General features: G+C 39.9%; 2 protein-coding genes and 1 long non-coding RNA gene across 6 annotated transcripts in view; 2 read left to right on the top strand and 1 right to left on the bottom strand.

Moving 5' to 3' along the window:
• Window positions 1-13417, top strand: part of LOC133542512 (gastrula zinc finger protein XlCGF28.1-like) — a 44809-nt gene extending 31392 nt beyond the window's left edge. Inside the window, exon 3 of the transcript XR_009804170.1 lies at window positions 12548-13417. The gene's annotated coding sequence lies outside the window, so the exon portion shown is untranslated. The remainder of the gene's footprint in view (window positions 1-12547) is intronic.
• Window positions 133-23858, top strand: LOC133542466 (gastrula zinc finger protein XlCGF57.1-like). Of its 3 annotated transcripts, XM_061886635.1 has the most exons (4): window positions 133-387; window positions 3921-4187; window positions 17675-17941; window positions 21927-23858. In XM_061886635.1, the coding sequence occupies exons 2-4, from the start codon at window positions 3935-3937 to the stop codon at window positions 22796-22798; spliced, it is 1392 nt and encodes a 463-aa protein (XP_061742619.1). In that variant the 5' UTR covers window positions 133-387; window positions 3921-3934; the 3' UTR covers window positions 22799-23858. The 3 variants fall into 3 exon arrangements, with proteins under 3 accessions (XP_061742619.1, XP_061742617.1, XP_061742618.1); XM_061886633.1 differs by lacking the exons at window positions 17675-17941; window positions 21927-23858 and adding an exon at window positions 10847-13417; XM_061886634.1 differs by lacking the exons at window positions 133-387; window positions 3921-4187; window positions 17675-17941; window positions 21927-23858 and adding exons at window positions 7921-8009; window positions 10847-13417.
• Window positions 21515-26944, bottom strand: LOC133542540 (uncharacterized). 2 transcript variants are annotated; one of them, XR_009804181.1, is made up of 4 exons: window positions 26800-26944; window positions 26641-26708; window positions 22072-22163; window positions 21515-21950 (listed from the first exon to the last, which is right to left on the bottom strand). It is a non-coding gene; the product is annotated as an uncharacterized LOC133542540 (long non-coding RNA). The 2 variants fall into 2 exon arrangements; XR_009804182.1 differs by lacking the exon at window positions 26641-26708.
• Window positions 26945-27836: the final 892 nt, after the last annotated feature.

The following is a 27836-nucleotide window of genomic DNA, read 5'->3' as shown; positions in this document are numbered from 1 at the left end:
ACACCAGCAACTCTTTTTGTTGTTCTGTGGCCGGGCGAAGGAAGTGTGCACCACTCACTATTGTCCTAGTGAAACACGTGTTTGGCCAACATTTTTTCCGCGGTGGAGAACACCTCGATGACGTCACACAGGAGGAAGAACAAAACAAGATGGCGTCTAGCGGAGAATACGTTGTTTTGGTTATTATGGTTTCTAGGTCTTAATTACAACGTACATGTGCACATGTGTGTCGTTTAACAGAGTAAACGTCGTTATTAATTGTTTGTATGCGGATACATTAGTCTGAGTGCACTTATACGTGCTAGCCTAGCCTGCTGGTTAGTTTAGCTTGTTAGCTGCTAACAAAGAGAGGCGGAAGTGATCGACACATCAAAGCAGAGATCCAATGTAAGTGTAAAGTGTTTTTATTGTGTGAACATGTCTACATTACAAATGATGTGAGTGTTGCTGAATCAGCGACTAACTGCTGCCGTTGAAGAAATATTTGTGATGTTAGAAAAAAACGACAGGAGAGTACGAGGAGGGACTTTGTCATGACCATAGGTGAGGATGGGAACGTAGATCGACCGGTTAACTGAGAGCTTTGCCTTCCGGCTCAGCTCCTTCTTCACCGCAACGGATCGATACAGCGTCCGCATTACTGAAGACGCTGCACCGATCCGCCTGTCGATCTCACAATCCACTCTTCACTCACTCGTGAACCAGACTGTGAGGTACTGGAACTCCTCCACTTGGGGCAGGGAACTCTACCCTTTTCCGGACGAGAACCTTGGACTCGGACTTGGAGGTGCTGATTCTCATCACAGATGCTTCACACTCCGCTGCGAAACGATCCAGTGAGAGCTGAAGATCCTGGCCAGTTGAAACCATCAGGACCACATCATCTGCAAAAAGCAGAGACCTAATCCTGCAGCCACCAAACCAGATCCCCTCAACGCCTTGACTCCGCCTAGAAATTCTGTCCATAAAAGTTATGAACAGAATCTGCGCCTTGGTGGAGTCCAACCCTCACAGGAAAAGTGTCCGACTTACTGCCGACAATGCGGACCAAGCTCTGGCACTGATCATACAGGGAGTGGACCGCCACAATCAGACAGTCCGATACCCCATACTGTCTGAGCACTCCCCACAGGACTTCCCGAGGGACACGGTCGAATGCCTTCTCCAAGTCCACAAAGCACATGTAGACTGGTTCGGCAACCTCCCATGCACCCTCAAGAACCCTGCCGAGAGTATAGACCTGGTCCACAGTTCCATGACCAGGACAAAAACCACACTGTTCCTCCTGAATCCGAGGTTCGACTATGCAGCGTAAACTCCTCTCCAGTACACCTGAATAGACCTTCCCGGGAAGGCTGAGGATGTTTATACATATTGACACAAATACAAAAAAAAAAACTATCCTTATAACGGATGCTTTTGCAATAGTTCGATTTGATCTTTCACAACACCTAGTGGCCACAATAATTCATGAAGTCAAGATCATGGCGCAGAACGTTGAATGATGCGGACACGTTTGTTACTGGATACTTTCTATCTGACTTCTGTTTTGGAGACTTTGTGTATGTATTAAGCAACTATAATTATTTGATATGCTTAAATGTGCTGTTTTAGATAAATGATAAATGGGTTGTACTTGTATAGCGCTTTTCTAACTTTAGCTTAGCTGTTGTGTAGCTGCTAGCTCCTGGTGTGTCCAAAGTACTGCCCATAGCTATGTTTTCAAAACGGTGAGTGTTGAAAATGTGGTATTTGCTTGTCGGTCCAGGCAGCGGCAGCTACGCCCTGTTTCGTCATTGGACCTACGTCTTTGGTTTGGTAGGCAAGACACAGAGCAAGGGAACAATGTGGGACAGCAATGGTGTCCAAATCTTATACCATGCTGGTTGTTGCAATGAAAGAGTAGAGAATAGAATAGAATAGAAAGTACTTTATTGATCCCTGGGGGAAATTCAGCACCACGGTTCGCTCACAATAGACAATAATAATAATAAATAATATATAGCATATATTATTTATATAATATATAATATATGAATAGTATAAATATTCCACATACCGTATTTCCTTGAATAGCCGCCGGGCATGTAATATGCGCCTGCTTTGAATTACTGCCGGGTCAAACTCGCTTACCAAATGCATCATGCTTACTTTTACCGCCCGGTCAAATTCGTGACGTCACGAGTGACGCTTCCCCTGTCATCATTTTCAAAATGGCGGAGGAGTTTGTTTTTGCTTTTACTATGTGTAAACCAGGGGTCTTGTTTCACAGCCATAAAGATCACACTGATGGTAGTGATAGAAAACAACTTTAACACTCTTACTAATGTGCGCCACACTCTGCGAACCCACACCAAACAAGAATAACAAACATTTCGGTAGAACATCGGCTCTGTAACACATTCTAAACGCAACATAAGAATTACCCAGAATGCCATGTCCAAAATAATGTGTAATTACGCCATGAACAGAGACGACTTTTAGCCGCGTTTGTTGCTACGCTAATATGTTCCCTCCAACACGTGACATCACGCGAATGCGTCATCATTCCGCAACATTTTCAACAAGAAACTCGCGGGAAATTTAAAATTGCAATTTAGTAAACTAAAAAGGCCGTATTGGCATGTGTTGCAATGTTAATATTTCATCATTGATATATAAACTATCAGACTGCGTGGTGGGTAGGGTTGGGTATCGTTTGAATTCGAACGATTCCGATTCTTTGTTTCAATTCCGATTCCTGATGATTCTCGATTCCGATTCTTCTTGTATCATGCCGGGATCAATGTGTTTTCCAGGTAGTCCCTGGAAGGTGGTATGTATTTTGGGTTAAGAGTTTTCACCATATCCCTGCAAACATAAACACACATGTAATGTTGTTGTTACTGTTTAGCCCAGTATCAATTAGCTTAGCTCTAACGTTATTGCTTAACTAACCTAAATGTTGGAGATTCCACCTCTGAAAAGGGATGCAGTCTTTTAACTGTGTGTGCAGTGACCTTTCTGTGGCACTCTTCCATCTGTGGCACCGACATCTTCCCCATTGCCGCTACGGTGAACGGAGTACGCTGAGCACATGGCGGAGCCTGGCTAGCAGGTTGTAAATTGTCTATGAAAAAATACGCAAGCTAATTTGTTCGCTGCCTCAACGTTGGCGCAAAACACATTATTTATTGCATATATATATATATTGTTTTACTTCCCGGATTCGGACTGCAGTGCAGTCTCCGAGGTGCCAGGCTGGGCGTCGGAGCCAGAGCCAGAGGAAGAGGCAGAGGAGGACGGTCGGCGCAGCTCGTCGAAAACGAGACACGCATTTATTTGTACTCCATGAACTCGGAGGTGCTTCATCATGTTCGACGTGCACGCACCTAAGCACGAAACAGTCCTGTCACACGTGTTATATTTCGCCGATATTTAATTTTTTTTAGTAAAATAAAGCCACACTTTTGACCGCCGACGCCCGCTATCCATGCTTGACTGACTCATAGGCTCGGCTATGCTAACACTTTCCGCGGTGGGCGCTTCTTCGTTGGTGTTCAGCGGCTTCTTCTTCCGGTCGGCAGACTTATTCTTTTTATCCGGTCGGCGGACTGGGTATCGAAACTAGGAATCGAAATTACAACTTTTGAACGATTCCGGTAGAATCGGAAAGTTAGTCCCGGTTCCGATCGATACTCGATACTCAATGCCCAACCCTAGTAGTGGGTTTCAGTAGGCCTTTAAGTGAAATGTCTTATAGTCGCTTTAATTTGTCTTTAACCAAGCAACATTGTTTTATCCAGTTACTCGATTATTTGAAATCATTTACATTAGAACACTTGATTAATAATATTTTCAAAAGCCACAGTCCTATATCTCATGTATAATTTAATATTTAGCATGTAGGAGTTAAAATGTGTTATGTTTGTGTCCTGTAGACATCCATCAGCTGATGGAACACCAAGAAGAATGTCTCCCTCATCTGCAGGGGGACAGTTTCACTTCAGAGTATCCACAGCCCTCACATTTTAAAGGGGACAAGGAGGATCCACAGCCCCCCTATTGTAAAGAGGAAGAGGAGGGAGAGTGTCCTGTAGGGCAGGAGGAGGCTGATCTCAGCAAGTTTCCACTGACTGTTGTCTCTGTGAAGACTGAAGAGCATGAAGACAAACCACCTGAGTCCTCACAGCTTCATCACAGTCCAAGTAAGCACAACATCCACATATCATCTAATACAATGTTTGTGACATTGTATTAGATGAGTTAGTGATGCAAGGGGTTCTGGGTATTTGTTCTGTTGTGTTTATGTTTTGTTACGGTGCGGATGTTCTCCCGAAATGTGTTTGTCATTCTTTTTTTGGTGTGGGTTCACAGTGTGGCATATATTTGTGACAGTGTTAAAGGCCTACTGAAATGAGATGTTCTTGTTTGAACGGGGATAGCAGGTCCATTCTGTGTCATACTTGATCATTTCGCGATACTGCCAGATTTTTGCTGAAAGGATTTAGTAGAGAACATCCACGATAAAGTTTCGCAACTTTTGGTCGCTAATAGAAAAAGCCTTGCCTTTACCGGAAGTATGTGTGCGTGACATCACGAGTTGCAGGGCTCCACACATATTCACATTGTTTGTTATGGGAGCCACCAGCAGTAAGAGCAATTTAGACCGCGAAAGCGACAATTTCCCCATTAATTTGAGCGAGGATGAAACATTTGTGAATTAGGATATTGATAGTGAAGGACAAGAAAAAAAGCGGCAGCAGTGTGAGTGTTTCAGATGTAATTAGACACATTTACAAGGATAATTCTGGAAGATGTCTCATCTGCTTATTGTTTTAATAGTGTTTTAGTGAGATTTTAAAGATTGTAAAGGCATACAACAAGGCCGGATGGCTGCGGTGCACACGCAGTGTCTCAGAGAGAAGCCGAGGAGCTGCAGGACGAAGAATAATCCACTGATGTCTCCGGTAAGATATATATATCACAATTTCCCCATCCAAAAACATGCTGGTTGACGTAGAGAAAACATGTTCGCTTGACCGCTCTGTGTTAAAGCTTCACAACAAACAAAGAAACATCGGCTGTGTCTCGGTGCTAAAGACAGCTGCAATCCACCGCTTTCCAACAACAGCATTCTTCTTTATAGTCTCCATTATTAAATGAACAAATTGCAAAAGATTCAGCAACACAGATGTCCAAAATACTGTGTAATTATGCGGTTAAAGCAGACGACTTTTAGCCGCTAGTGGTGCAGCGCTAATATTTCCTGACAGTCCGTGACATCACGCGTACGCGTCATCATTACGCGACGTTTTCAAAAAGAAACTCGCAGGAAATTTAAAATTGCAATTTAGTAAACTAAAAAGGCCGTATTGGCATGTGTTGCAATGTTAATATTTCATCATTGATATATAAACTATCAAACTGCGTGGTGGGCAGTAGTGGCTTTCAGTAGGCCTTTAAGTGCTCTACAGCAAACTAGCTTACTATGCTAACATTCACTTCACTGTATGATTTATGAAAATGAGCATGACTGACTTTTGGCCATAAAACGTCCCAAATTACATCACAGCCAACAAATATTACAGCTCAATAAAATATTAACATACTACTCAACGATAGATACTTTGTTGAAAAGATGAACACGTTTGCAATCATCACCGAACTAGCTCAAAGTAGACTTGAAAGGAACTTCTTGTTGTGCCTTGTTAATATGGACATTACTAGGCAATGCTGCCTCCCGCTGTCTAAAGGGGGAAGTGCACCTCAATGTTAAATTCCAAAATGAACTTAAAGGGGAACATTATCAGCAGACCTATGTAAGCGTCAATATATCCCTTGATGGTGCAGAAAAAAGACCATGTATTTTTTTAACCGATTTCCGAACTCTAAATGGGTGAATTTTGGCGAATTAAACGCCTTTCTGTTTATCTCTCTTTTTGCGATGACGTCAGAACGTGACGTCGCCGAGGTAATACAGCCGCCATTTTCATTTCCTCGAACACATTGCAAACACCAGGTCTCAGCTCTGTTATTTTCCGTTTTTTCAACTATTTTTTGGAACCTTGGAGACATCATGCCTCGTCGGTGTGTTGTCGGAGGGTGTAGCAACACTAACAGGGAGAGATTCAAGTTGCACCACTGGCCCGAAGATGCTAAAGTGTCTGCCGCCAGACCCCCATTGAATGTGCTGAAGTGTCTGCACATTTTACCGGCGATGACAGACATGGCACAGAGATGTATGGATAACCTGCAGATGCATTTGCAACGATAAAGTCAACGAAATCACAAAGGTGAGTTTTGTTGATGTTGACTTATGTGCTAATCAGACATATTTGGTTGCGGCGTGACTGCTAGCTAATCGATGCTAACATGCTATTTACCGGCGATGACAGACATGGCACAGAGATGTATGGATAACCTGCAGATGCATTTGCAACTATAAAGTCAACGAAATCACAAAGGTGAGTTTTGTTGATGTTGACTGCCAGCTAATCGATGCTAACATGCTATATACCGGTGGTGCTAAAGCAGACATGGCACAGAGATGTATGGATAACCTGCAGATGCATTTGCAACTATATTACGTTTCCTTCCACCCACATTTAATGCGAAAAAAACACTTACCAATCGACGGATTTAAGTTGCTCCAGTGTCAAAAGATGCAAAATTCCTGATCGTTTGGTCCGCACATTTTACCGGCGATGCTAACGCAGCTATTCGGCCATGCTATGGCTATGAATAGCGTCAATAGCTATTCGCTCAATAGCTTCAGTTTCTTCTTCAATATTTTCATACTCCAACCATCCGTTTCAATACATGCGTAATCTGTTGAATCGCTTAAACCGCTGAGATCTGAGTCTGAATCCGAGCTAATGTCACTATATCTTGTTGTGCTATTCGCCATTGTTTGTTTACATTGGCAGCACTGTGTGACGTCACAGGGAAATGGATAGTGTCTTCGCAGAGAGCGAAAAAAAGGCACTTTAAAGATTTTTTTAGGGATATTCCGGGACCGGTAAAATTTTGAAAAAAACTTCAAAAAATACAACAAGCCACTGGAAACTGATTTTTATTGTTTTTAACCCTTTTGAAATTGTGATAATGTTCCCCTTTAAAGGCCTACTGAAACCAACTACTACTGACCACGCAGTCTGATAGTTTATATATTTTATTATTATTTTATATGATATTATTATTATTTATTATATAGGAACGGCTTCAAGGTACTCAAAGCGCTTTGACACTACTTCCACATTTACCCATTCACACACACATTCACACACTGATAGAGGGAGCTGCCATGCAAGGCGCCAACCAGCACCCATCAGGAGCAAGGGTGAAGTGTCTTGCTCAGGACACAACGGACGTGTCGAGGTTGGTACTAGGTGGGAATTGAACCAGGGACCCTCGGATTGCGCACGGCCACTCTCCCAAAAGCGCTATACAAGTACAACCCATTTATCATTTATATATCAATGATGAAATATTAACATTGCAACACATGCCAATACGGCCTTTTTAGTTTACTAAATTGCAATTTTAAATTTTCCGGGAGTTTCGTCTTGAAAACGTTGTGTAATGATGACGTGTACGCAAGACGTCACGGGTTTTTAGGAAGCATGAGCTCTGCACACACACACAGCTAAAAGTCGTCTGCTTTAACGGCATAATTATACAGTATTTTGGAGATCTGTGTTGCTGAATCTTTTGCAATTTGTTCAATTAATATTGGAGAAGTCATAGTAGAAAGATGGAGATGAGAAGCTTTAGCCTTTAGCCACACAAACACACGGTGATTCCTTGTTTAAAATTCCTGGAAGTGAAACATTTACTATGGATCACAGCGCGATCAAGCGAACATGAATCGCGACGGAATGTCAACCAGCAGGTTCTGGTGAGAAAATTGTGGTAAAAAGTCGCTTCTTACCAGAGAAAAGTTGAGCTTGTGCCGTCCATAGCTGCCGTCGACTCCCCTGAGACACTGCGCGTCAGGACACCCGTGGAGACACCCTTCCGACTATCAGGTGCTATTTAACTCACTAAAACACTAGCAACACAATAGAAAGATAAGGGATTTCCCAGAATTATCCTACTAAATGTGTCTAAAAACATCGGAATCCGTCCCAATGCAATCGCGTTTTTTTTTGTTTGTTTTTTCTAGTCCGTCGCTATCAATATCCTCAAACACAAATCTTTCATCCTCGCTCAAATTAATGGGGAAATTGTCGTTTTCTCAGTCCGAATAGCTCTTTTTGTTGGAGGCTCCCATTAGAAACAATGTGAATATGTGAGGAGCCATCAAACATGTGACGTCATCGTCTGCTACTTCCGGTACAGGCAAGGCTTTTCTCTTAGCACCGAAAGTTGCAAACTTTATCGTGGATGTTCTCTACTAAATCCTTTCAGCAAAAATATGGCAATATCGCGAAATGATCAAGCATGACACATAGAATGGACCTGCTATCCCCGTTTAAATTAGGAACATCTCATTTCAGTAGGCCCTTAAAGGCCTACTGAAAGCCACTACTATCGACCACACAGTCTGATAGTTTATATATCAATGATGAAATATTAACATTGCAACACATGCCAATACGGCCTTTTTAGTTTACTAAATTACAATTTTAAATTTCCCGCGGAGTTTCTTGTTGAAAACGTCGCGGAAAAAGATGACGTGTGTTTGTGACGTTATTGGTTGGAGGGGACATTCTAGCTCAGCACCACTTACGGCTAAAAGTTGTCTATTTTCATCACATAATTACACAGTAATTTGGACATCTGTGTTGCTGAATCTTTTGCAATTTGTTCAATAATTAATGGAGACTATAAAGAACAATGCTGTTGGTGGAAAGCGGTGTATTGCAGCTGTCTTTAGCACCGAGACACAGCCGGTGTTTCTTTGTTTGTTCTGAAGCTTTAACACAGAGCGGTCTCTACGTCAACCAGCATGTTTTCGGTTGGGAAAATTGTGATATATATATCTTACCGGAGACATCAGTGGATTATTCATCCTCCTGCAGTAGCTGTCAAAAAAGGCAGATGTGAGCTTGGCTCCTCGGCTTCTCTCTGAGACACCGGCGTGTTCACCGCAGCCATCCGACTTTGAGGTATGTCTTTACAATCTCACTAAAACACTATTAAAACAATAAGCAGATAAGGGATCTTCCAGAATTATCCTAGTAAATGTGCCTAATTACATCTGAAACGCTCACACTGCTGCCGCCCGGAGACGTCGCTTTTTATTTTATCTGATATATTTTTTTCTTTCTAGTCCTTCACTATCAATATCCTCATCCACGAATCTTTCATCCTCGCTCAAATTAATGGGGAAATTTTTGCTTTCTCGGTCCGAATTGCTCTTACTGCTGGTGGCTCCCATTATAAACAATGTGAATATGTGTGGAGCCCTGCAACTCGTGATGTCACGCACACATACTTCAGGTAAAGGCAAGGCTTTTCTATTGGAGACCAAAAGTTGCAAACTTTATCGTCGATGTTCTCTACTAAATCCTTTCAGCAAAAATATGGCAATATCGCAAAATGATCAAGTATGACCCATAGAATGGACCTGCTATCCCCGTTTAAATAAGAAAATCTCATTTCAGTTGGCCTTTAAACACTGGTTTTACATATACTAGCTATAAATCCAACAAACAAGACAGAACAATATATATATATATATATATATATATATATATATATATATATATATATATATATATATATATATACACACACACACACACACATACAGTCGTGAACATAATGTCATGGCTGTCTTGAGTTTCCAATCATTCCTACAACTTTTACTTTTTGTGATAGAGTGATTGGAGCACATACTTGTTGGTCACAAAAAACATTCATGAAGTTTGCTTCTTTTATGAATGTATTATGGCTCTACTGAACATGTGAACAAATGTGCTGGGTCAAAAGTATACATACAGCAATGTCAATATTTGCTTACATGTCCCTTGGCAAGTTTCACTGCAATAAGGCACTTTTGGTAGCCATCCACAAACTTCTGCTTGAATATTTTGACTACTCCTCTTGACAAAATTGGTGCAGTTCAGCTCAATTTGTTGTTTTTTTTTTACGTGGACTTGTTTCTTCAGCATTGTCCACACGTTTAAGTCAGGACTTTGGGAAGGCCATTCTAAAACTTTGATTTAACCATTCCTTCACCACTTTTGACGTGTGTTTGTGGTCATTGTCCTGTTGGAACACCCAACCGCGCCCAAGACCCAACCTCCGGGCTGATGATTTTAGGTTGTCCTGAAGAATTTGGAGGTAATCCTTCTTTTTCATTGTCCCATTTAAAGGGCCATTTCCATTGGCAGCAAAACAGGCCCACAGCATCATACTACCACCACCATGCTTGACGGTGGGAATGGTGTGCCTGGGATTAAAGGCCTCACCTTTTCTCCTCCAAACATATTAATGGGTATTGTGTCCGAACAGCTCCATTTTAGTTTCATCTGACATGGACGAAGCTAAGACCTTCTGGAGGAAAGTTCTGTGAAATACCACAAAATAACTTGTAGTGTCTTTTTAATTTATAGCCAAAAATATTTTTATTTTATAGATATTTTCAAAGCAGAATATAGTCCTTAGGGCCCTCTTGCACCCCATTAGGTAACCGTAAGATCTGGGTCTCTTAAGAACTCACTGTTGGTGCTAATTGACCTGTTTCTTCTCCTTTTTACCGAATTCGAAAGCAAAAGTGAGTGCACACATAACCGAATCGTAAAGCAGAATTGAAAATTAAATCTGAATTGGTAAAATCTCATCAATATCGCTCCTAACATGTGACTGAACAAATATGGACTCCTCTCAAGCATGTTTGTCTTCTTGTGTCCTTCAGACGTCTGTGCAGAACATCTTCTCTCTGAGCAACAGAAGTGGAGCTTCAGGATGGACAAGGAGGAGCCACAGCCCTTACACATTAAGGAGGAAGAAGAGGCGCCACATACATTGCAAATGCAAAGTGAAAAAAATAACCCACTGACCTCCCTTTTTAAAGAGGAAGAGGAGGAACACAGCATCAGTCAAGAATGGTTGGAGGAGTTCCATGTGATTGTGAAGAGTGAAGATGATGAGGTCAAAGGTGAGAGTGAGGAGAGGGGAGGGGGGGAGCCTCCAAGCAGCAGCTCAACTCAACACATGACAACAGAAGCTGATGGAGACCACTGTGGAGGATCACAAGCAGACAAGCTCTTAGCTCCACTATCAGATAGTGAGGACACAACGTCACACTCTCCTGACACTGATGATGAAGACTCTAAAGATGATAAGACATGTCACACTGACAACACACACCTCACATGTTCTCACTGCGACAAAACCTTTAAATATCCTAGTGCCTTGGAAAGACACATGAGAACACACACTGGAGAAAAACCTTTTTCATGTTCAATCTGCGGTAAAGATTTTACTCAAAAGTACCATTTCAAAGCACACATGAGAATACACACTGGAGAAAAAGCTTTTTCCTGTTCAGAATGTGGTGAAAGTTTTATAAGAAATCAAAATTTAAAAGAACACATGAGAGTACACACTGGAGAAAATCCTTTTTCATGTTCAATCTGCGGTAAAAATTATACTCGAAGCCAATATTTCAAAACACACATGAGAATACACACTGGAGAAAAGCCTTTTTCCTGCTCAGAATGTGGTAAAAGTTTTATAATTAGTCAAATTTTAAAAGTACACATGAGAACACACACCGGAGAAAAACCTTTTTCATGTTCAATCTGCGGTAAAGATTTTACTCAAAAGTACCATTTCAAAGCACACATGAGAATACACACTGGAGAAAAACCTTTTTCCTGCACAGAATGTGGTAAAAGCTTTGTAAAAAATGAACATTTAAAAGAACACATGAGAAGACACACTGGAGAAAAACCTTTTTCATGTTCAATATGCGGTAAAGATTTTTCTCAAAAGCGCAATTTCAAAACACACATGAGAATACACACTGGAGAGAAACCTTTTTCCTGCTCAGAATGTGGTAAAAGTTTTGTAAGAAATCTAACTTTAAAAGAACACATGAGAACACACACTGGAGAAAAACCTTTTATATGTTCCGTATGTGGTAAAGGTTACATAAAAAAAAGCTGCTTAAATTTACACATGAGAACACACACTGGTGAAAAACCATTCTCCTGTTTAAGCTGCAACAAAAGCTTTCGTCACCAACAATCTTGTAAAGTGCACATGAGAACACACACAGGAGAGAAAGTGTTGAGTTGCAGTGTGTGTGGTGAAAGATTTTCTTATAAGTACCAGTGTAAGAAACACAAGTGTGCTGGTGAGAACAGCAGCAGCAAATGAAGATGCAGGATTTGAAATAAACTGTCAAAACTTGAACTTTGACTTTCTAACAACATCAGCACATATAACATGTGTGACGTTGTTGTGTGTGTAACACAATCTTGTTAATATGATTCTAACATTTATATAGATTAGACACTTCAGATTGGTGATTTTATTTCTGTCAAGTACATGAGTTAATATACACATTTGTGTACTTTAAATGGAACAAAAAAATAATTTGACTGAAAAGGTGAAAATAAACACTACATAAAATATGTCACATACAATAAACATTTTCATTTTAGGTATTCATAATTCACTTTTATATTTATTCATAATAGTGTTTTTTTAAATAATGATATGTTGCATATTTTGTTTTCTAATTGTAGATTCCATAGATGAACTCCTTTATATGATGTACATATTTGTTTTACATGTGTTCATACCTTTGCTTTTGAGTACACACAACTCACCTACTCAGTGGCCTAGTGGTTAGAGTGTCCGCCCTGATATCGGTAGGTTGGGAGTTCAAACCCCGGCCGAGTCATACCAAACACTATAAAAATGGGACCTATTGCCTCCCTGCTTGGCACTCAGCAGCAAGGGCTGGAATTGGGGGTTAAATCACCATACATGATTCCCGGACGCGGCATTGCTGCTGCCCACTGCTCCCCTCACTTCCCAGGGGGTGATCTAAGGGATGGGTCAAATAAAGAGGACAAATTTCACCACACCTAGTGTGTGTTTGACAGTCATTGTGACAATCATCGATTCCATAGATGAACTCCTTTATATGATGTACATATTTGTTTTACATGTGTTCATACCTTTGCTTTTGAGTACACATAAATCCCTCTTAGTTCATATTTACTGGTTCACATCTGAAACATCTTCTGGACCACTTCTGGAAGCATATTATTATTTACTTTATACATCGTTTGAACAGTTGTCTTATGCAATTTTAAAATGTGTGACTTTATCAATCATTTGTTTGGTCTCCTTAGTCCATTCTATTAATTGTGTTTATTACTCTCTTGTGTAATATGAATATTGTAGTGTGATTGTTTTATATGTATGTCCCCAGACCTTTATGCAATAAACAATGTATGCTTCAACTAAAGTTAGGTACAATAAATGTAGTTAATATTAATACACTTCATTTTACATACTCAGGAGTTTGCACTTAACCTGCTCTCTGGAATATTCCCCCGGTGACTGTGTGACTTTTGTGTAAACATGTTGATACACATTGTTACAAACTGAGAGGAACATCAACCTCTCATATAAATATTGTGCGTCTGAAACGGTCTTGGCGGCCTGCTGATAATATCGGCCGATAAATGCTTTAAAATGTAACATAGAAATTTATCGGTATCGGTTTCAAAAAGTAAAGTTAATGACTTTTTAAAACGCCGCCGTACCTATCGGTACATATCCAGTAAAACACGGTTGCAGGGAATGTTTGCCATATCGGGAACTTGCCAACCCTCCCAATTTTCACGGGAGACCCCAGAATTTCAGTGCCCCACACGAAAATCTCCCCGGGTAACCATTCTCCCGAATTTCTACAGATTTCCACCGGAATATACCGGCGGGGTGCCTTAAAGGCACTGCCTTTAGCGTTGCCTACAACCTGTTTCCTCCATACAATAAGCGTGCTGGCCCAGTCACATAGTACATGCATTCTTACACACACTTAAGTGAATGTAAGGCATACTTGGTCAACAGCCATACAGGTCACACTGAGGGTGGCCGTATAAACATCTTTAAAGGCCTACTGAAACCCACTACTAACGACCATGCAGTCTGATAGTTTATATATCAATGATGAAATATTAACATTGCAACACATGCCAATACGGCCTTTTTAGTTTACTAAATTGCTATTTTAAATTTCCTGCGAGTTTCTTGTTGAAAACTGTCAGGAAATATTAGCGCTGCACCACTTGAGGCTAAAAGTCGTCTGCTTTAACCGCATAATTACACAGTATTTTGGACATCTGTGTTGCTGAATTTTTTGCAATTTGTTCATTTAATAATGGAGACGTCAAAGAAGAATGCTGTTGGTGGAAAGCGGTGGATTGCAGCTGTCTTTAGCACCGAGACACAGCCGGTGTTTCTTTGTTTGTTGTGAAGCTTTAACACAGAGCGGTCAAGCGAACATGTTTTCTCTACATCAACCAGCATGTTTTTGGATGGGGAAATTGTGATATATATCTTACCGGAGACATCGGTAGATTATTCGTCGTACTGCAGTAGTTGTCAAAAAAGGCAGCTGTGAGCTTGGCTTCTCTCTGAGACACTGCGTGTTCACCGCAGCCATCCGACCTCGAGGTATGTCTTTACAATCTTTAAAATCTCACTAAAACAATATTAAAACAATAAGCAGATAAGGGATCTTCCAGAATTATCCTAGTAAATGTGTCTAATTAGAACTAAAACGCTCACACTGCCGCCACCCGTCGCTTTTTTATTTTTTTCCTAGTACTTCACTATCAATATCCTAATTCACGAATCTTTCATCCTCGCTCAAATTAGTTGGGGAAATTGTCGCTTTCTCGGTCCAAATTGCTCTTACTGCTGGTGGCTCCCATTATAAACAATGTGAATATGTGTGGAGCCCTGCAACTCGTGACCTCACGCGCACATACTTCCGGTAAAGGCAGGGCTTTTCTATTAGCGACCAAAAGTTGCAAACTTTATCGTCAATGTTCCCTACTAAATCCTTTATGCAAAAATATGGCAATATCGCGAAATGATCAAGTATGACACCTAGAATGGACCTCTACTAAATCATTTCAGCTAAAGTATGCCAATATTGCAAAATGATCAAGTATGACAGCTAGAATGGACCTGCTATTCCCGTTTAAATGAGAAAATCTCATTTCAGTAGGCCTTTAACACTGTCACAAATATGTGCCACACTGTGAACCCACACCACAACAAAAATGACAAACACATTTCGGGAGAACATCCGCACCGGTGGCAGAGGGGTTAGTGCGTCTGAATACGAAGGTCCTGCAATCCTGGGTTCAAATCCAGGCTCGGGATCTTTCTGTGTGGAGTTTGCATGTTCTCCCTGTGAATGCGTGGGTTCCCTCCGGGTACTCCGGCTTCCTCCCACTTCCAAAGACATGCACCTGGGGATAGGTTGATTGGCAACACTAAATTGGCCCTAGTGTGTGAATGTGAGTGTGAATGTTGTCTGTCTATCTGTGTTGGCCCTGCGATGAGGTGGCGACTTGTCCAGGGTGTACCCCGCCTTCCACCCGATTGTAGCTGAGATAGGCGCCAGCGCCCCCCGCGACCCCAAAAGGGTATAAGCGGGTAGAAAATGGATGGATGGATGGATGGATCCGCACCGTAACAAAACATAAACACAACAGAACAAATACCCAGAAGCCCTTGCAGCACTAACTCTTCGGGGACGCTACACAATGCTCCCCTGCTGCAACCCTATCCCTATATCCCGAAGTTGGAGGTCTCAAGTTTGGCAAGTATGCTCTAGTATACTTTGGAATGAAGCTGTGTGCCTTTATTGTTTTTGTAGCTGTTGTTTTGAGGCATTCTAAAAAAATAATAATAATAAAAAGAATGCACTTTGTGAAAGTCAAAGTATAGTATTTCCCATAGTTGTAATGGCTATTAGGATTATCTCAGGGAGAGCATGTCCCAAATTCCAAGCTGCTGTTGAGGCATCCATCCATCCATTTTCTACCGCTTATTCCCTTTGGGGCCGCGGGGGGCGCTGGTGCCTATCTCAGATACAATCGGGCGGAAGGCGGGGTACACCCTGGACAAGTCGCTACCTCACTGCAGGGCCAACACAGATAGACAGACAACATTCACACACTAGGGCCAATTTAGTGTTGCCAATCAACCTATCCCCAGGTGCATGTCTTTGGAAGTGGGAGGGGCCTATCCCCAGGTGCATGTCTTTGGAAGTGGGAGTGGCCTATCCCCAGGTGCATGTCTTCGGAGGTGGGAGGAAGCCGGAGTACCCGGAGAGACACTAACCCCTCTGCCACTGTGAAGCCAATAATATATATATATATATATATATATATAATGCCAGAGGAAATGTAAAAAGATCATGAAAACCTCCCACATTCTAAAAACGATTAGCATCAAAGACAAAAATAATATCATGAGTGTAATATTTTTATTTATTTGTTTTTCTTTCATTATGCTACTGTTGTTTCAATACATTGTTAAATATTTGAATACTTTTACATAAATAAGTTGTATGTCTTTGTTTTGAAAATGTAAAATGGACAAGTTTACTTTTATTTTCAGAATAAGTAAATAGTATATTATAAAATAGTAGTACCGGGGGTGGGGAACTGGTTGTACTTATTTTTCACGCGAGATCTGGAAAAGAGCTGCTTACTTGTTTCTCTCGCGAGATCTGACAACACTGCGCGCGAACCAAACACGGCGAGGATAAAGCAAGATGGCGTCTGACGGTGAAGACGTTATTGCAGTCATCACAGTTCAGTGTTCTTAATCTGTGCCTCCATGTACACATATATGTCCTTTTTTACACTCTAGTAAATAGAGTAAACATCGTTAATAACTGTTTGCATCCGGTTATATTAGTCTGAGCGCACTTTGATGCTTCTCCAGCTAGCTTAGCTTGCTAGTTAGCTTAGCTTGTTAGCTGCTAACAAAGAGAGGCGGAAGTGATCAAAACACATCGCTAAGCAGAGATCAAGTGTGAGTGTAAAGTGTTGTGATTGTGTGAAAATGTGCGAAAGAACCATAGCAGAGTACGAGGAGGAGCTTTGTCCAACAAAAGAGGAGAAGGAGCGACAACATCAAAAACATCAAGTTGTGTTACACAGAACAGGTTTGTTTACTTCTTACTCTCACATCTTTACTCACTTTATATTTATTATTAACACTATTCCTAAATAGATTGTCTATAGGAAGATGAATTGTCATGTGAGGATGATGCACTGATTGTTTTACATTGTTCATAAAAACGAGACAGTTTCAGACACACAATATTTATGAGAGGTTGATGTTCCTCTGTTTGTCTCGCCACACCTAGTGTGTGTGTGACAATCATTGCTACTTTAACTTTTTAACGTGGCAGTGATTGTCGAAAAAACAAATCCTGATCTAAAGATGACATCTTGATCTCATACCATCTCAAACCAATCACCCGCTTATTATTAAGTGAAATGTCTTATAGTCGCTTAAATTTGTCTTTAGTCAAGCAACACTATGTTTTATCCAGTTACTCGATTAATCGAAAACATTTCCAGTAGAACACTTGATTAGTAACATTTTCAATAGCCACAGCCCTATATTTCATGTACGATTTAATATTTAGGATGTAGGAGTTAAAATGTGTTTTGTTTGTGTCCTGTAGACATCCATCAGCTGATTGGACACCAAGAAGAATGTCTCCCTCATCTGCAGGGGGACAGTTTCACTTCAGAGTATCCACAGCCCTCACATTTTAAAGGGGACAAGGAGGATCCGCATTCATCTTATTTTAAAGAGGAAGAGGAGGGAGAGTGTCCTGTAGGGCAGGAGGAGGCTGATCTCAGCAAGTTTCCACTGACTGTTGTCTCTGTGAAGACTGAAGAGCATGAAGACAAACCACCTGAGTCCTCACAGCTTCATCACAGTCCAAGTAAGCACAACATCCACATATCATCTAATACAATGTTTGTGACACATGTTCATCCGGGGGCCACATTTATCACTAAAGATGGAGATATACTTGCTTTTTAACACCACCATTTAAAAATGAATGCTCATCAATCATCAACAGTGTAATTCTGGACTAACGACACAACTATTTGTATTTTTAATTCCAGCTGACTGACGTAACTATGACACGTTGTCACATTGAGTTCAGCTGCCGCTGCTACACATTAAGATCAGCTTTGAATAATGACAAATAAGGAAGCAACCACACACAAAAGTTTGATGTGTGTGTTATTGAGAAGAAGATGACATAACTGCATTTCACCTTGCACTGCACACATAGTTGACTTCTTTAAGACTTCAAATAAACAGCTGCTGATAAAATCAATCAATCAATCAATGTTTATTTATATAGCCCCAAATCACAAATGTCTCAAAGGACCGCACAAATCATTACGACTACAACATCCTCGGAAGAACCCACAAAAGGGCAAGGAAAACTCACACTCAGTGGGCAGGGAGAATTCACATCCAAGGGACGCCAGTGACAATGCTGACTATGAGAAACCTTGGAGAGGACCTCAGATGTGGGCAACCCCCCCCCCCCCCCCCTCTAGGGGACAACATCAAAGACTTCCCTGCTCTGAGATGTTACAGAACATCATGTTGGAGGTGTTCAACCTCTTCCACTAATAGGAATGCTATTTAAAATGCCTTTTTTCTACTTTTTTGTTTCCACAAATGACATGTAGTACTGATAAGAGTACCGATAAATACTGGTATCGATTAGGGTATCATATCGATAAATTCTTAACGATTTATATCCCTACTGAAGATACAAGCCAGATATATTAAAAAAAAATAATTTCAACGTTTGTTTGGATTTAGTTACTTCTCAGCTGTCCAACAATGTCTCAATCAATCTATTTTATTAGTACTAAATAGCAAATGTTCTTGTCTTTCTAAAGTCTTTCTTTTGTCAGCCCCCTCGCGGTAAAGTTGTCCGAGTGTAAACTATTTGTGACTAATAAAACTTTCGGTGAACCAAAATTGAAGAAACTGTTCCGGAAAGTTAATTACTTTGAAGACGGCCAATAAAAACTCAATCAGAATCAGAAATACTTTAATAATCCCCGAGGGGAAATTAAGTGTTGTAACCATACCGACATTTTGCACCGGTACTAAAATTATTTTGGTACTTTTCTAAATAAAGGGGACCACAAAAATGGCATTATTGGCTTTATTTTGAGAAAAAAACTTAGGGTACATTAAACAAATGCAGTTAAGTCCTTAAATAAAATAGTGAACATACTAGACAACTCGTCTTTTAGTAGTAAGTAAACAAACAAAGACTCCTAATTAGTCTGCTGACATATGCAGTAACATATTGTGTCGTTTATACACCTATTATTTTGTACACATTATTAAGGACAAGTGGTAGAAAATGAATTATTAATCTACTTGTTCATTTACTGTTAATATCTGCTGACTTTCTCTTTTAACATGTTCTGTCTACACTTCTGTTAAAATGTGACAATCACTTATTCTTCTGTTGTTTGATACTTTACATTAGTTTTTGGATGATACAACAAGTTTGGGTATCAATCCGATACCAAGTAGTTACAGGATCATACATTGGTCGTATTCAAAGTCCTCATGTGTCCAGGGACATATTTCCTGAGTTTATAAACATAATATACATTTAAAAAAAACGAAAGAAGACGTTGTGATGCCAAAACATATCGATGTAATCATAGTAGTATCGGTTAGATATGTGGCGTTTGTTTACATTTTGATGCCAGTGAGCTACAGTGTGTAGTGAAGCATGTTTAGCTGTTCCACGTCCTGCAGTGATAATGTTACTTGTAAGAAACTTACTTTATCTGTCGCCATGGAGACCAGGATTAGTGATTTAGAAGTAGCTAAAACACTGCCGATGGACGTCAGCCGCTAGCTAGCTAGCTAGCCATGTCTTAAAGCACCTCTTCCTGAGGGTGTTTCAGTGTTACAACTTCACTTTTATTGTGAGTTTTTAAGCCAAAATGCATCCGTTCTCCCTTTTCTGTCTCCACACTGAGTCTGCTTGTAAGTACTCGGTGATTGTGTGCCGCCGAACATGCTCGTCTGCTCGTAAACCAGCAATGTCACGACGTGACTTTGACGCGGGAGAGGGGGGGGGGACCGGTACGTTTCAGAGATGGTATAGTACCGAAAATGATTCATTAGAGGTACTATACTAATACTGGTATACTGTACAACCCTAATAGGTGGTATGGCCCACTTATAATTAAAATAACAAAATAATGTTTTTCATCAGATATGTTCTAGTATTGTATATGTGGATGGGGGCCCTGCTTTGGAAATAACTTCAGAGATCAGGTTTAGTTCCACTTCAAACATTCACATGTTGCACAATGAGATGAGTGCTGTAGCACAAGCCTGGGATAACGTGAACAGTTGTGGAACTTTCTAACAAACACAGTGGAAAGTATTTTGAGAAAAATGAAATGACACCGATATTGCTTTCTCCTTTTCCTGTTAACTCGAGAAAAAAACAGGATCTCGTTGGAAACGCAATGTTTGTATCTCAGCTGCATTCGGGCGGACAAGTTGCCACCTCATCACAGAAGTTTGGTTCTTTTATGACTTTATTATGGGTCTACTGAAAATGTGAGCAAATGTGCTGGGTCAAAAGTATACATACAGCAATGTTAATATTTGCTTACATGTCCCTTGGCAAGTTTCACTGCAATAAAGCGCTTTTGGTAGCCATCCACAAGCTTCTGGTTTTCTGACATGGACTTGTTTCTTTAGCATTGTCCATACTTTTAAGTCGGGACTTTGGGAAGGCCATTCTAAAACCTTAATTCGGCGGGTGTATATTTTAGCGTTATGTTGTGTTACAGTGCGGATGTTCTCCCGAAATGTTTGTCATTCTTGTTTGGTGTGGGTTCACTGTGTGGCGCATATTTGTAACAGTGTTAAAGTTGTTTAAACAGCCACCCTCAGTGTGACCTGTATGGCTGTTGACCAAGTAGGCCTTGCATTCACTTGTGTGTGAAAAGCCGTAGATGTCATGTGATTGGGCTGGCACGCAAAGTCAGTGCCTTTAAGGTTAATTGGGGCTCTGTACTTTCTCCTTACGTCCGTGTACACAGCGGCATTTAAAAAAATCTTACATTTTAGTTTTTAAAACCGATACCAATAATTTGGAAACAGATACCGATAATTTCCGATATTACATTTTAAAGCATTTATCTGCCGATAATATCGGCAGTCCGATATTATCGGACATCTCTAGTTTGTGGTCATTGTCCTGTTGGAACACCCAACTGCGCCCAAGACCCAACCTCCGGGCTGATGATTTTAGGTTGTCCTGAAGAATTTGGAGGTAATCCTCCTTTTTCATTGTCCCATTTAAAGCACCAGTTCCATTGGCAGCAAAACAGGCCCAGAGCATAATACTACCACCACCATGCCTGACGGTTGGCTTGGTGTTCCTGGGATTAAAGACCTCACCTTTTCTCCTCCAAACATATTACTGGGTATTGTGGCCAAACAGCTCGATTTTTGTTTCATCTGACATCACATGGACAAAGATAAAACCTTCTGGGGGAAAGTTTTGTGTAATACCACAAAAATAACGTGTAGTATCTAATTAATTTATAGCCAAAAATATTTTTTATAGATATTTTCAAAGCAGAATATAGTCATTAGGGCCCTCTGGCACCCCATGGGGTAACCGTAAGGTCTGGGCCTCTTAAGACCTCACTGTTGGTGCTAATTGACCTGTTTCTTCTCCTTTTAACCGAATTTGAAAGCAAAAGTGAGTCCACAAATAACTGAATTGTAAAGCAGAATTGAAAAGGAAATCTGAATTGGTAAAATCTTATCAATATCGCTCCTAACATGTGACTGAAAAAAAGATGCACTCCTCTCGAGCATTTTTGTCTTCTTGTGTCCTGCAGACGTCTGTGAAGAACATCTTCACTCTGAGCAACAGAAGTGGAGCTTCAAGATGGACAAGGAGGAGCCACAGCCCTTCCACATTAAGGAGGAAGAAGAGGCGCCACATACATTGCAAATGCAAAGGGAAGAAAATAACCCACTGACCTCCCATTTTAAAGAGGAAGAGGAGGAACACAGCATCTGTCAGGAGGGAGAGCATCTTCAATGGTTGGAGGAGTTCCCAGTGACTGGTGTCCCTGTGAAGAGTGAAGATGATGAGGTCAAAGGTGAGAGTGAGGAGAGGGGAGGGGGGGAGCCTCCAAGCAGCAGCTCAACTCAACACATGACAACAGAAGCTGATGGAGACCACTGTGGAGGATCACAAGCAGACAAGCTCTTAGCTCCACTATCAGATAGTGAGGACACAACGTCACACTCTCCTGACACTGACAACACACGATTCAAATGTTCTTTCTGTGACAAACCTTTTAAATACCATTGTCGTCTAAAAACACACATGAGAATACACACTGGAGAAAAACCTATTTCATGTTCAATCTGTGGTAAAGATTTTACTCGAAGGGACCATTTCAAAACACACATGAGAATGCACACTGGAGAAAAACCTTTTTCCTGCTCAGAATGCGGTAAAAGTTTTGTAATAAATCAAAGTTTAAAAGAACACATGACAACACACACTGGAGAAAAACCATTTTCGTGTTCAATCTGCGGTAAAGATTTTACTCGAAAGGACCATTTCAAAGCACACGTGAGATTACACACTGGAGAAAAACCTTTTTCCTGCTCAGAATGTGGTAAAAGTTATGTAATACATCGAAGTTTAAAAGTACACATGAGAACACACATTGGAGAAAAACCTTTTTCCTGCTAAGAATGTGGTGAAAGTTTTGTAATAAATCAAAGTTTAAAGCACACATGAGAACACACACTGGTGAAAACCCTTTTATATGTTCAGTATGTGGTAAAAGTTATATTAGAAAGTCAGCAATTAAAATCACAAATAAGAATGCACTTTGGTTAAAGAAAAAAAAACATGCTCCTGTTCAAGCTGCAACAAAAGCTTTTGTCACCTAAACACTCTTACAGTACACGAGAACACACACATGAGAGAAAGTGTTGAGTTGCAGTGTGTGTGGTGAAAGATTCTCTTCTAAGTACCAGTGTAAGAAACACAAGTGTGCTGGTGAGAACAGCAGCAGCAAATGAAGATGCAGGATTTGAAATAAACTGTCAAAACTTGAACTTTGACTTTCTAACAACATCAGCACATATAACATGTGTGACATCATTGTTGTGTGTGTAACACAATCTTGTTAATATGATTCTAACATTTATAGATTAGACACTTCAGATTAGTGCTTTTATTTCAGTCAAGTACATGAGTTAATATACACATTTGTGTACTTTAAAATGAACACAACAATTTGACTGAAAAGGTGAGAATAAACAGTACATAAAATATGTTACATACAATAAACATTTTATGTGTAGATATTCATATTTCACTTTTATACTTATTCATAATAGTGTTTTATATATGATTTTGAAATAATGAAGTGTTACATATTTTATTTTCTAATTGTAGATGATTCCATAGATGAACTCCTTTATATGATGTACATATTTGTTTTACATGTGTTCATACCTTTGCTTTTGAGTACACATAAATCCCTCTTAGTTCATATTTACTGGTTCACATCTGAAACATCTTCTGGACCACTTCTGGAAGCATATTATTATTTACTTTATACATCATTTGAACAGTTGTCTTTAATACAATTTTAAAATGTGTGACTTTATGAATCATTTGTTGGGTCTCTATAATCCATTCTATTAGTTATATTTAATTACTCTCTTGTGTAATATGAATATTGTTGTGTGATTGTTTTATATGTATGTCCCCAGACCTTTATGCAATAAACAATGTATGCTTCAACTAAAGTTGGGTACAATAATTGTAGTTAATATTTTATAAGTATGTATTTTATTATAATCTATTTTTATGCACTCCATTTTTTTTATGTTTTCTTTATAATATTTACATGTAGTGTCCAGCTTACTTCATCATCTATATTAACTCCTAAAAATGTGATGACCTTTATTCCTTTCATTTCAATATTATCCAACATAATTTGTTTTTTATTTTTACAATCTCCAAATATGATATATTTAGTTTTATTGAAGTTTAGTGACAGTTTATTGATGTGCAGCCATCTTTTTATGGTCAAGTTCTCTCTGGATAAAATAAGATGAGAGTTAAATCAAGCGGTAATGAAGGTGAAGAATGGAAGATTATTATATACATAATTATATATAATTACACTCAGTAGTGACAATTAAAGACACGTTCATCCTGTTCATTTGAGCAAAAAAAAAGAGTAAAGTGTAATATTCTAAACAATAGAAGAATATTAATATCAGCAGTCAATATTCCAACATTGTGAAGCTGAGCTATGGTAAAAAAACATATTCAGCTTTAAAGGCTTTATGAGAGTGATGTAATTATCAGAATCAGAAATACTTTATTAATCCCTGAGTGGAAATAAACATTTTCATTAACATGTGAATATTCAATGTAATAATGTATGATATTAAAACCATAATAAAGTGGTACGTTTGGGGATGTGTAATATTGTTTGTATGAACATCCTGGATGTTTTTGTGCTAGAATTGTTTTAATAAGTAGACAGTGGAAATAATGAGGCAGTAATGATAATAATGGTTTGTTTTAAGCCTGTTTGTGAATAATTAAAGATAAATAAAATACAAAAATGGAGCTTACATCCTCAGTGAGCTGAACTCCAGCAGTAAAGATGAGATAAATCATGTGGAAAGGTCAGAAGTCAAATGTTTCTTCAGGTAATACATGGAGCCTCTGCTGCCACCCAGCGGCCGTTGGAAAGAATGCATACATTTTGTTTTGACGTCCTTAAAACTGCTTTTTATTTTCTGTCAACGCGGATTAAGAAGACAACATTAGTGATCAACACATCGCTTAGTTAGGATCAAGTGTGAGTGTAAAGTGTTGTGATTGTGTGAAAATGTGCGAAAGAACCATAGCACAGTACGAGGAGGAACTTTGTCCAACAAAAGAGGAGAAGGAGCGACAACATCAAAAACATCAAGTTGTGTTACACAGAACAAGTTTGTTTACTTCTTAATCCAATTTTTTTACTAACTTTATATTTTTTTGTTACCACCATTCTTAAATATGTTGTATGTAAGAATGTGGGTGTTGTTGAGAAGATGATGCAGGTGTTCTGTCGAATTTAGCTACCAGTAAAAATGTGTTATTTATTCCCGTCTATTTGTAGAATAATTTGTTTTCCTGAATTATAATCTCCTCACTTTATCCAGACAGTCATTAGGACAAAAGACCCTGGGAGGAATTTGCCCTTTAAAAGGGAAACCTATTCACTGTGGCAGGACAGTATCAAGATGAATTCATCACATTTGTATATTTTGGGAAGAGTGGATTGTGAGATCGACAGGCGGATCGGTGCGGCGTCTTCAGTAATGCGGACGTTGTACCGATCCGTTGTGGTGAAGAAGGAGCTGAGCCGGAAGGCAAAGCTCTCAATTTACCGGTCGATCTACGTTCCCATCCTCACCTATGGTCATGAGCTTTGGGTCATGACCGAAAGGATAAGATCACGGGTACAAGCGGCCGAAATGAGTTTCCTCCGCCGTGTGGCGGGGCTCTCCCTTAGAGATAGGGTGAGAAGCTCTGCCATCCGGGAGGGACTCAAAGTAAAGCCGCTGCTCCTTCACATCGAGAGGAGCCAGATGAGGTGGTTCGGGCATCTGGTCAGGATGCCACCCGAACGCCTCCCTAGGGATGTGTTTAGGGCACGTCCAGCTGGTAGGAGGCCACGGGGAAGACCCAGGACACGTTGGAAAGACTATGTCTCCCGGCTGGCCTGGGAACGCCTCGGGATCCCCCGGGAAGAGCTAGACGAAGTGGCTGGAGATAGGGAAGTCTGGGCTTCCCTGCTTAGGCTGCTGCCCCCGCGACCCGACCTCGGATAAGCGGAAGATGATGGATGGATGGATGGATGTATATTTTGTTGTTGTCAATATATTCTCTTCTTGTTACATTTTATCTGTTTTCTAAGTTTAACAGGAACTGCACTTTTTTTGGACATGATTAGTTGCACGGCTTATTTTAATCTTGTTACGACTTGGAATTTCAGCTTTTTTTTGTGCTGACTTCCATTAAATAGAGGGACTTTTTTCATGTTTCTTAACCGGGTGTTGATCCAAGGCCGGTGGGCCTTCTGGAAGCGACACCCTCCTTGACACTCTGTCATATTTTCAGCTTTTTTGTGCTAATAATGAGAGGACCCAGATGCAGACAGGAAGTTCCAAAAAACACAGCTTTTATATTGAAATAACTTTTTACCTCCGCCAAAAGTATATCACAAGAATTAAAGCGACGCATTAAAGCGAGGATAACCAAGTAAATCAAAATCACTCCAAAATAATAGGAGGAATGCTATTTCTAGGAAAAAACTAACAAAAAAATAGAATAGCAATATGAGTAACAAAAGGCGCTCCAACAGGAGGAAAACAACTAATGATCTATATATATATATATATATATATATATATATATATACACTAACTATGAATAAACAAAAATCACACAATCCATGAGGCAATAAAACGAAATTTGGTCGACGAAAAATAACATTCTCATTGTCCGGCCCTTACCTTTGGGCTGATACTGAGGGCGACTGTGTTGACCAGTTTGACGCCTGCAAATGATTGAATGTCCAGTACTGTAGGAATGTGTTTGGATATGACAATCCCTTTATTCCAAGCTATCAAAATGAAATGAAATGTAGCTTCTAGAACATGATGTATGCTGACCTTGAATGGCACATTGTCACAGCAGCGAGACCTGACCACACACCACACCACACGCTCCAAAACTGTTTGTCCTCCATGCAAGTCTTCCCAGCTGAACCCAATTAAAGGAGGCTACCATGGCAAGGTGCGGTTTACCATGAATTGATTAACGTGGACCCCGACTTAAACACGTTGAAAAACTTATTCGGGTGTTACCATTTAGTGGTCAATTGTACGGAATATGTACTGTACTGTGCAATCTACTAATAAAAGTATCAATCAATCAATCAATCAATCAATCAACCATAGCAACAGTCCCGTACCTGTCCACACTTCCTGGCTCTCAACAGGAAGTGGGCGGAGCAATCTGCAGAAAGGGAAATGCAGCATGAACTGAAGCCAGCAATCAATCAGAGAAAACAAAATAAAAACAATATAAAAAAATAAGGAAATTTGTCTCCAACATATCATTTTTTTGTGCAAATATATTTTATTAGATTTTACAGTTAAAATGACAAACAGTCACATCCACTCATACACACACACATACACACTTGAGGAGAGAGGTGCACATGAACTTTAACAACTCAAGGTTTACAGTACAGACATTATTAGAAAATATACCCATATATTGTATATATATATACATACACACACACACATATATATCCATACATATATATATATACATATATATCCATCCATCCCGCTGCGGCTCACGATCAGCAGGCTATCGAGATCACAGCAAAATAGATGAACATACCTCGGCATCAAGGATCCTCAGGAAGTGTTCACAAGATCACCTCCCGAGGGCCTGTCCACCGTACACACTTAGAGGGGAAAAAAGGAAAAGTTACAGGGCTTGATCAATACAAAACAATAATCACAAAAAAAAAAAAAAACAGAACAAAAAAGCAAGTAAACCATGACAAAACCATATCAGAAGTGACACAAGAAAAACAAATGTAGTGTTGAATCAGTACAAAAGATAATAACAATAAAAATAAAAAATAAAAAAGGAATACAACTACAAAAAAATGGCAGTTTAGTTTTCCTTT

Source organism: Nerophis ophidion, linkage group LG24, assembly GCF_033978795.1.
Source record: "Nerophis ophidion isolate RoL-2023_Sa linkage group LG24, RoL_Noph_v1.0, whole genome shotgun sequence".
Classification (NCBI taxonomy): Eukaryota; Metazoa; Chordata; class Actinopteri; order Syngnathiformes; family Syngnathidae; genus Nerophis; species Nerophis ophidion.
The sequence above is the reverse complement of the archived record's forward strand: the minus strand, read 5'-3'. Positions and strand labels throughout refer to the sequence as shown.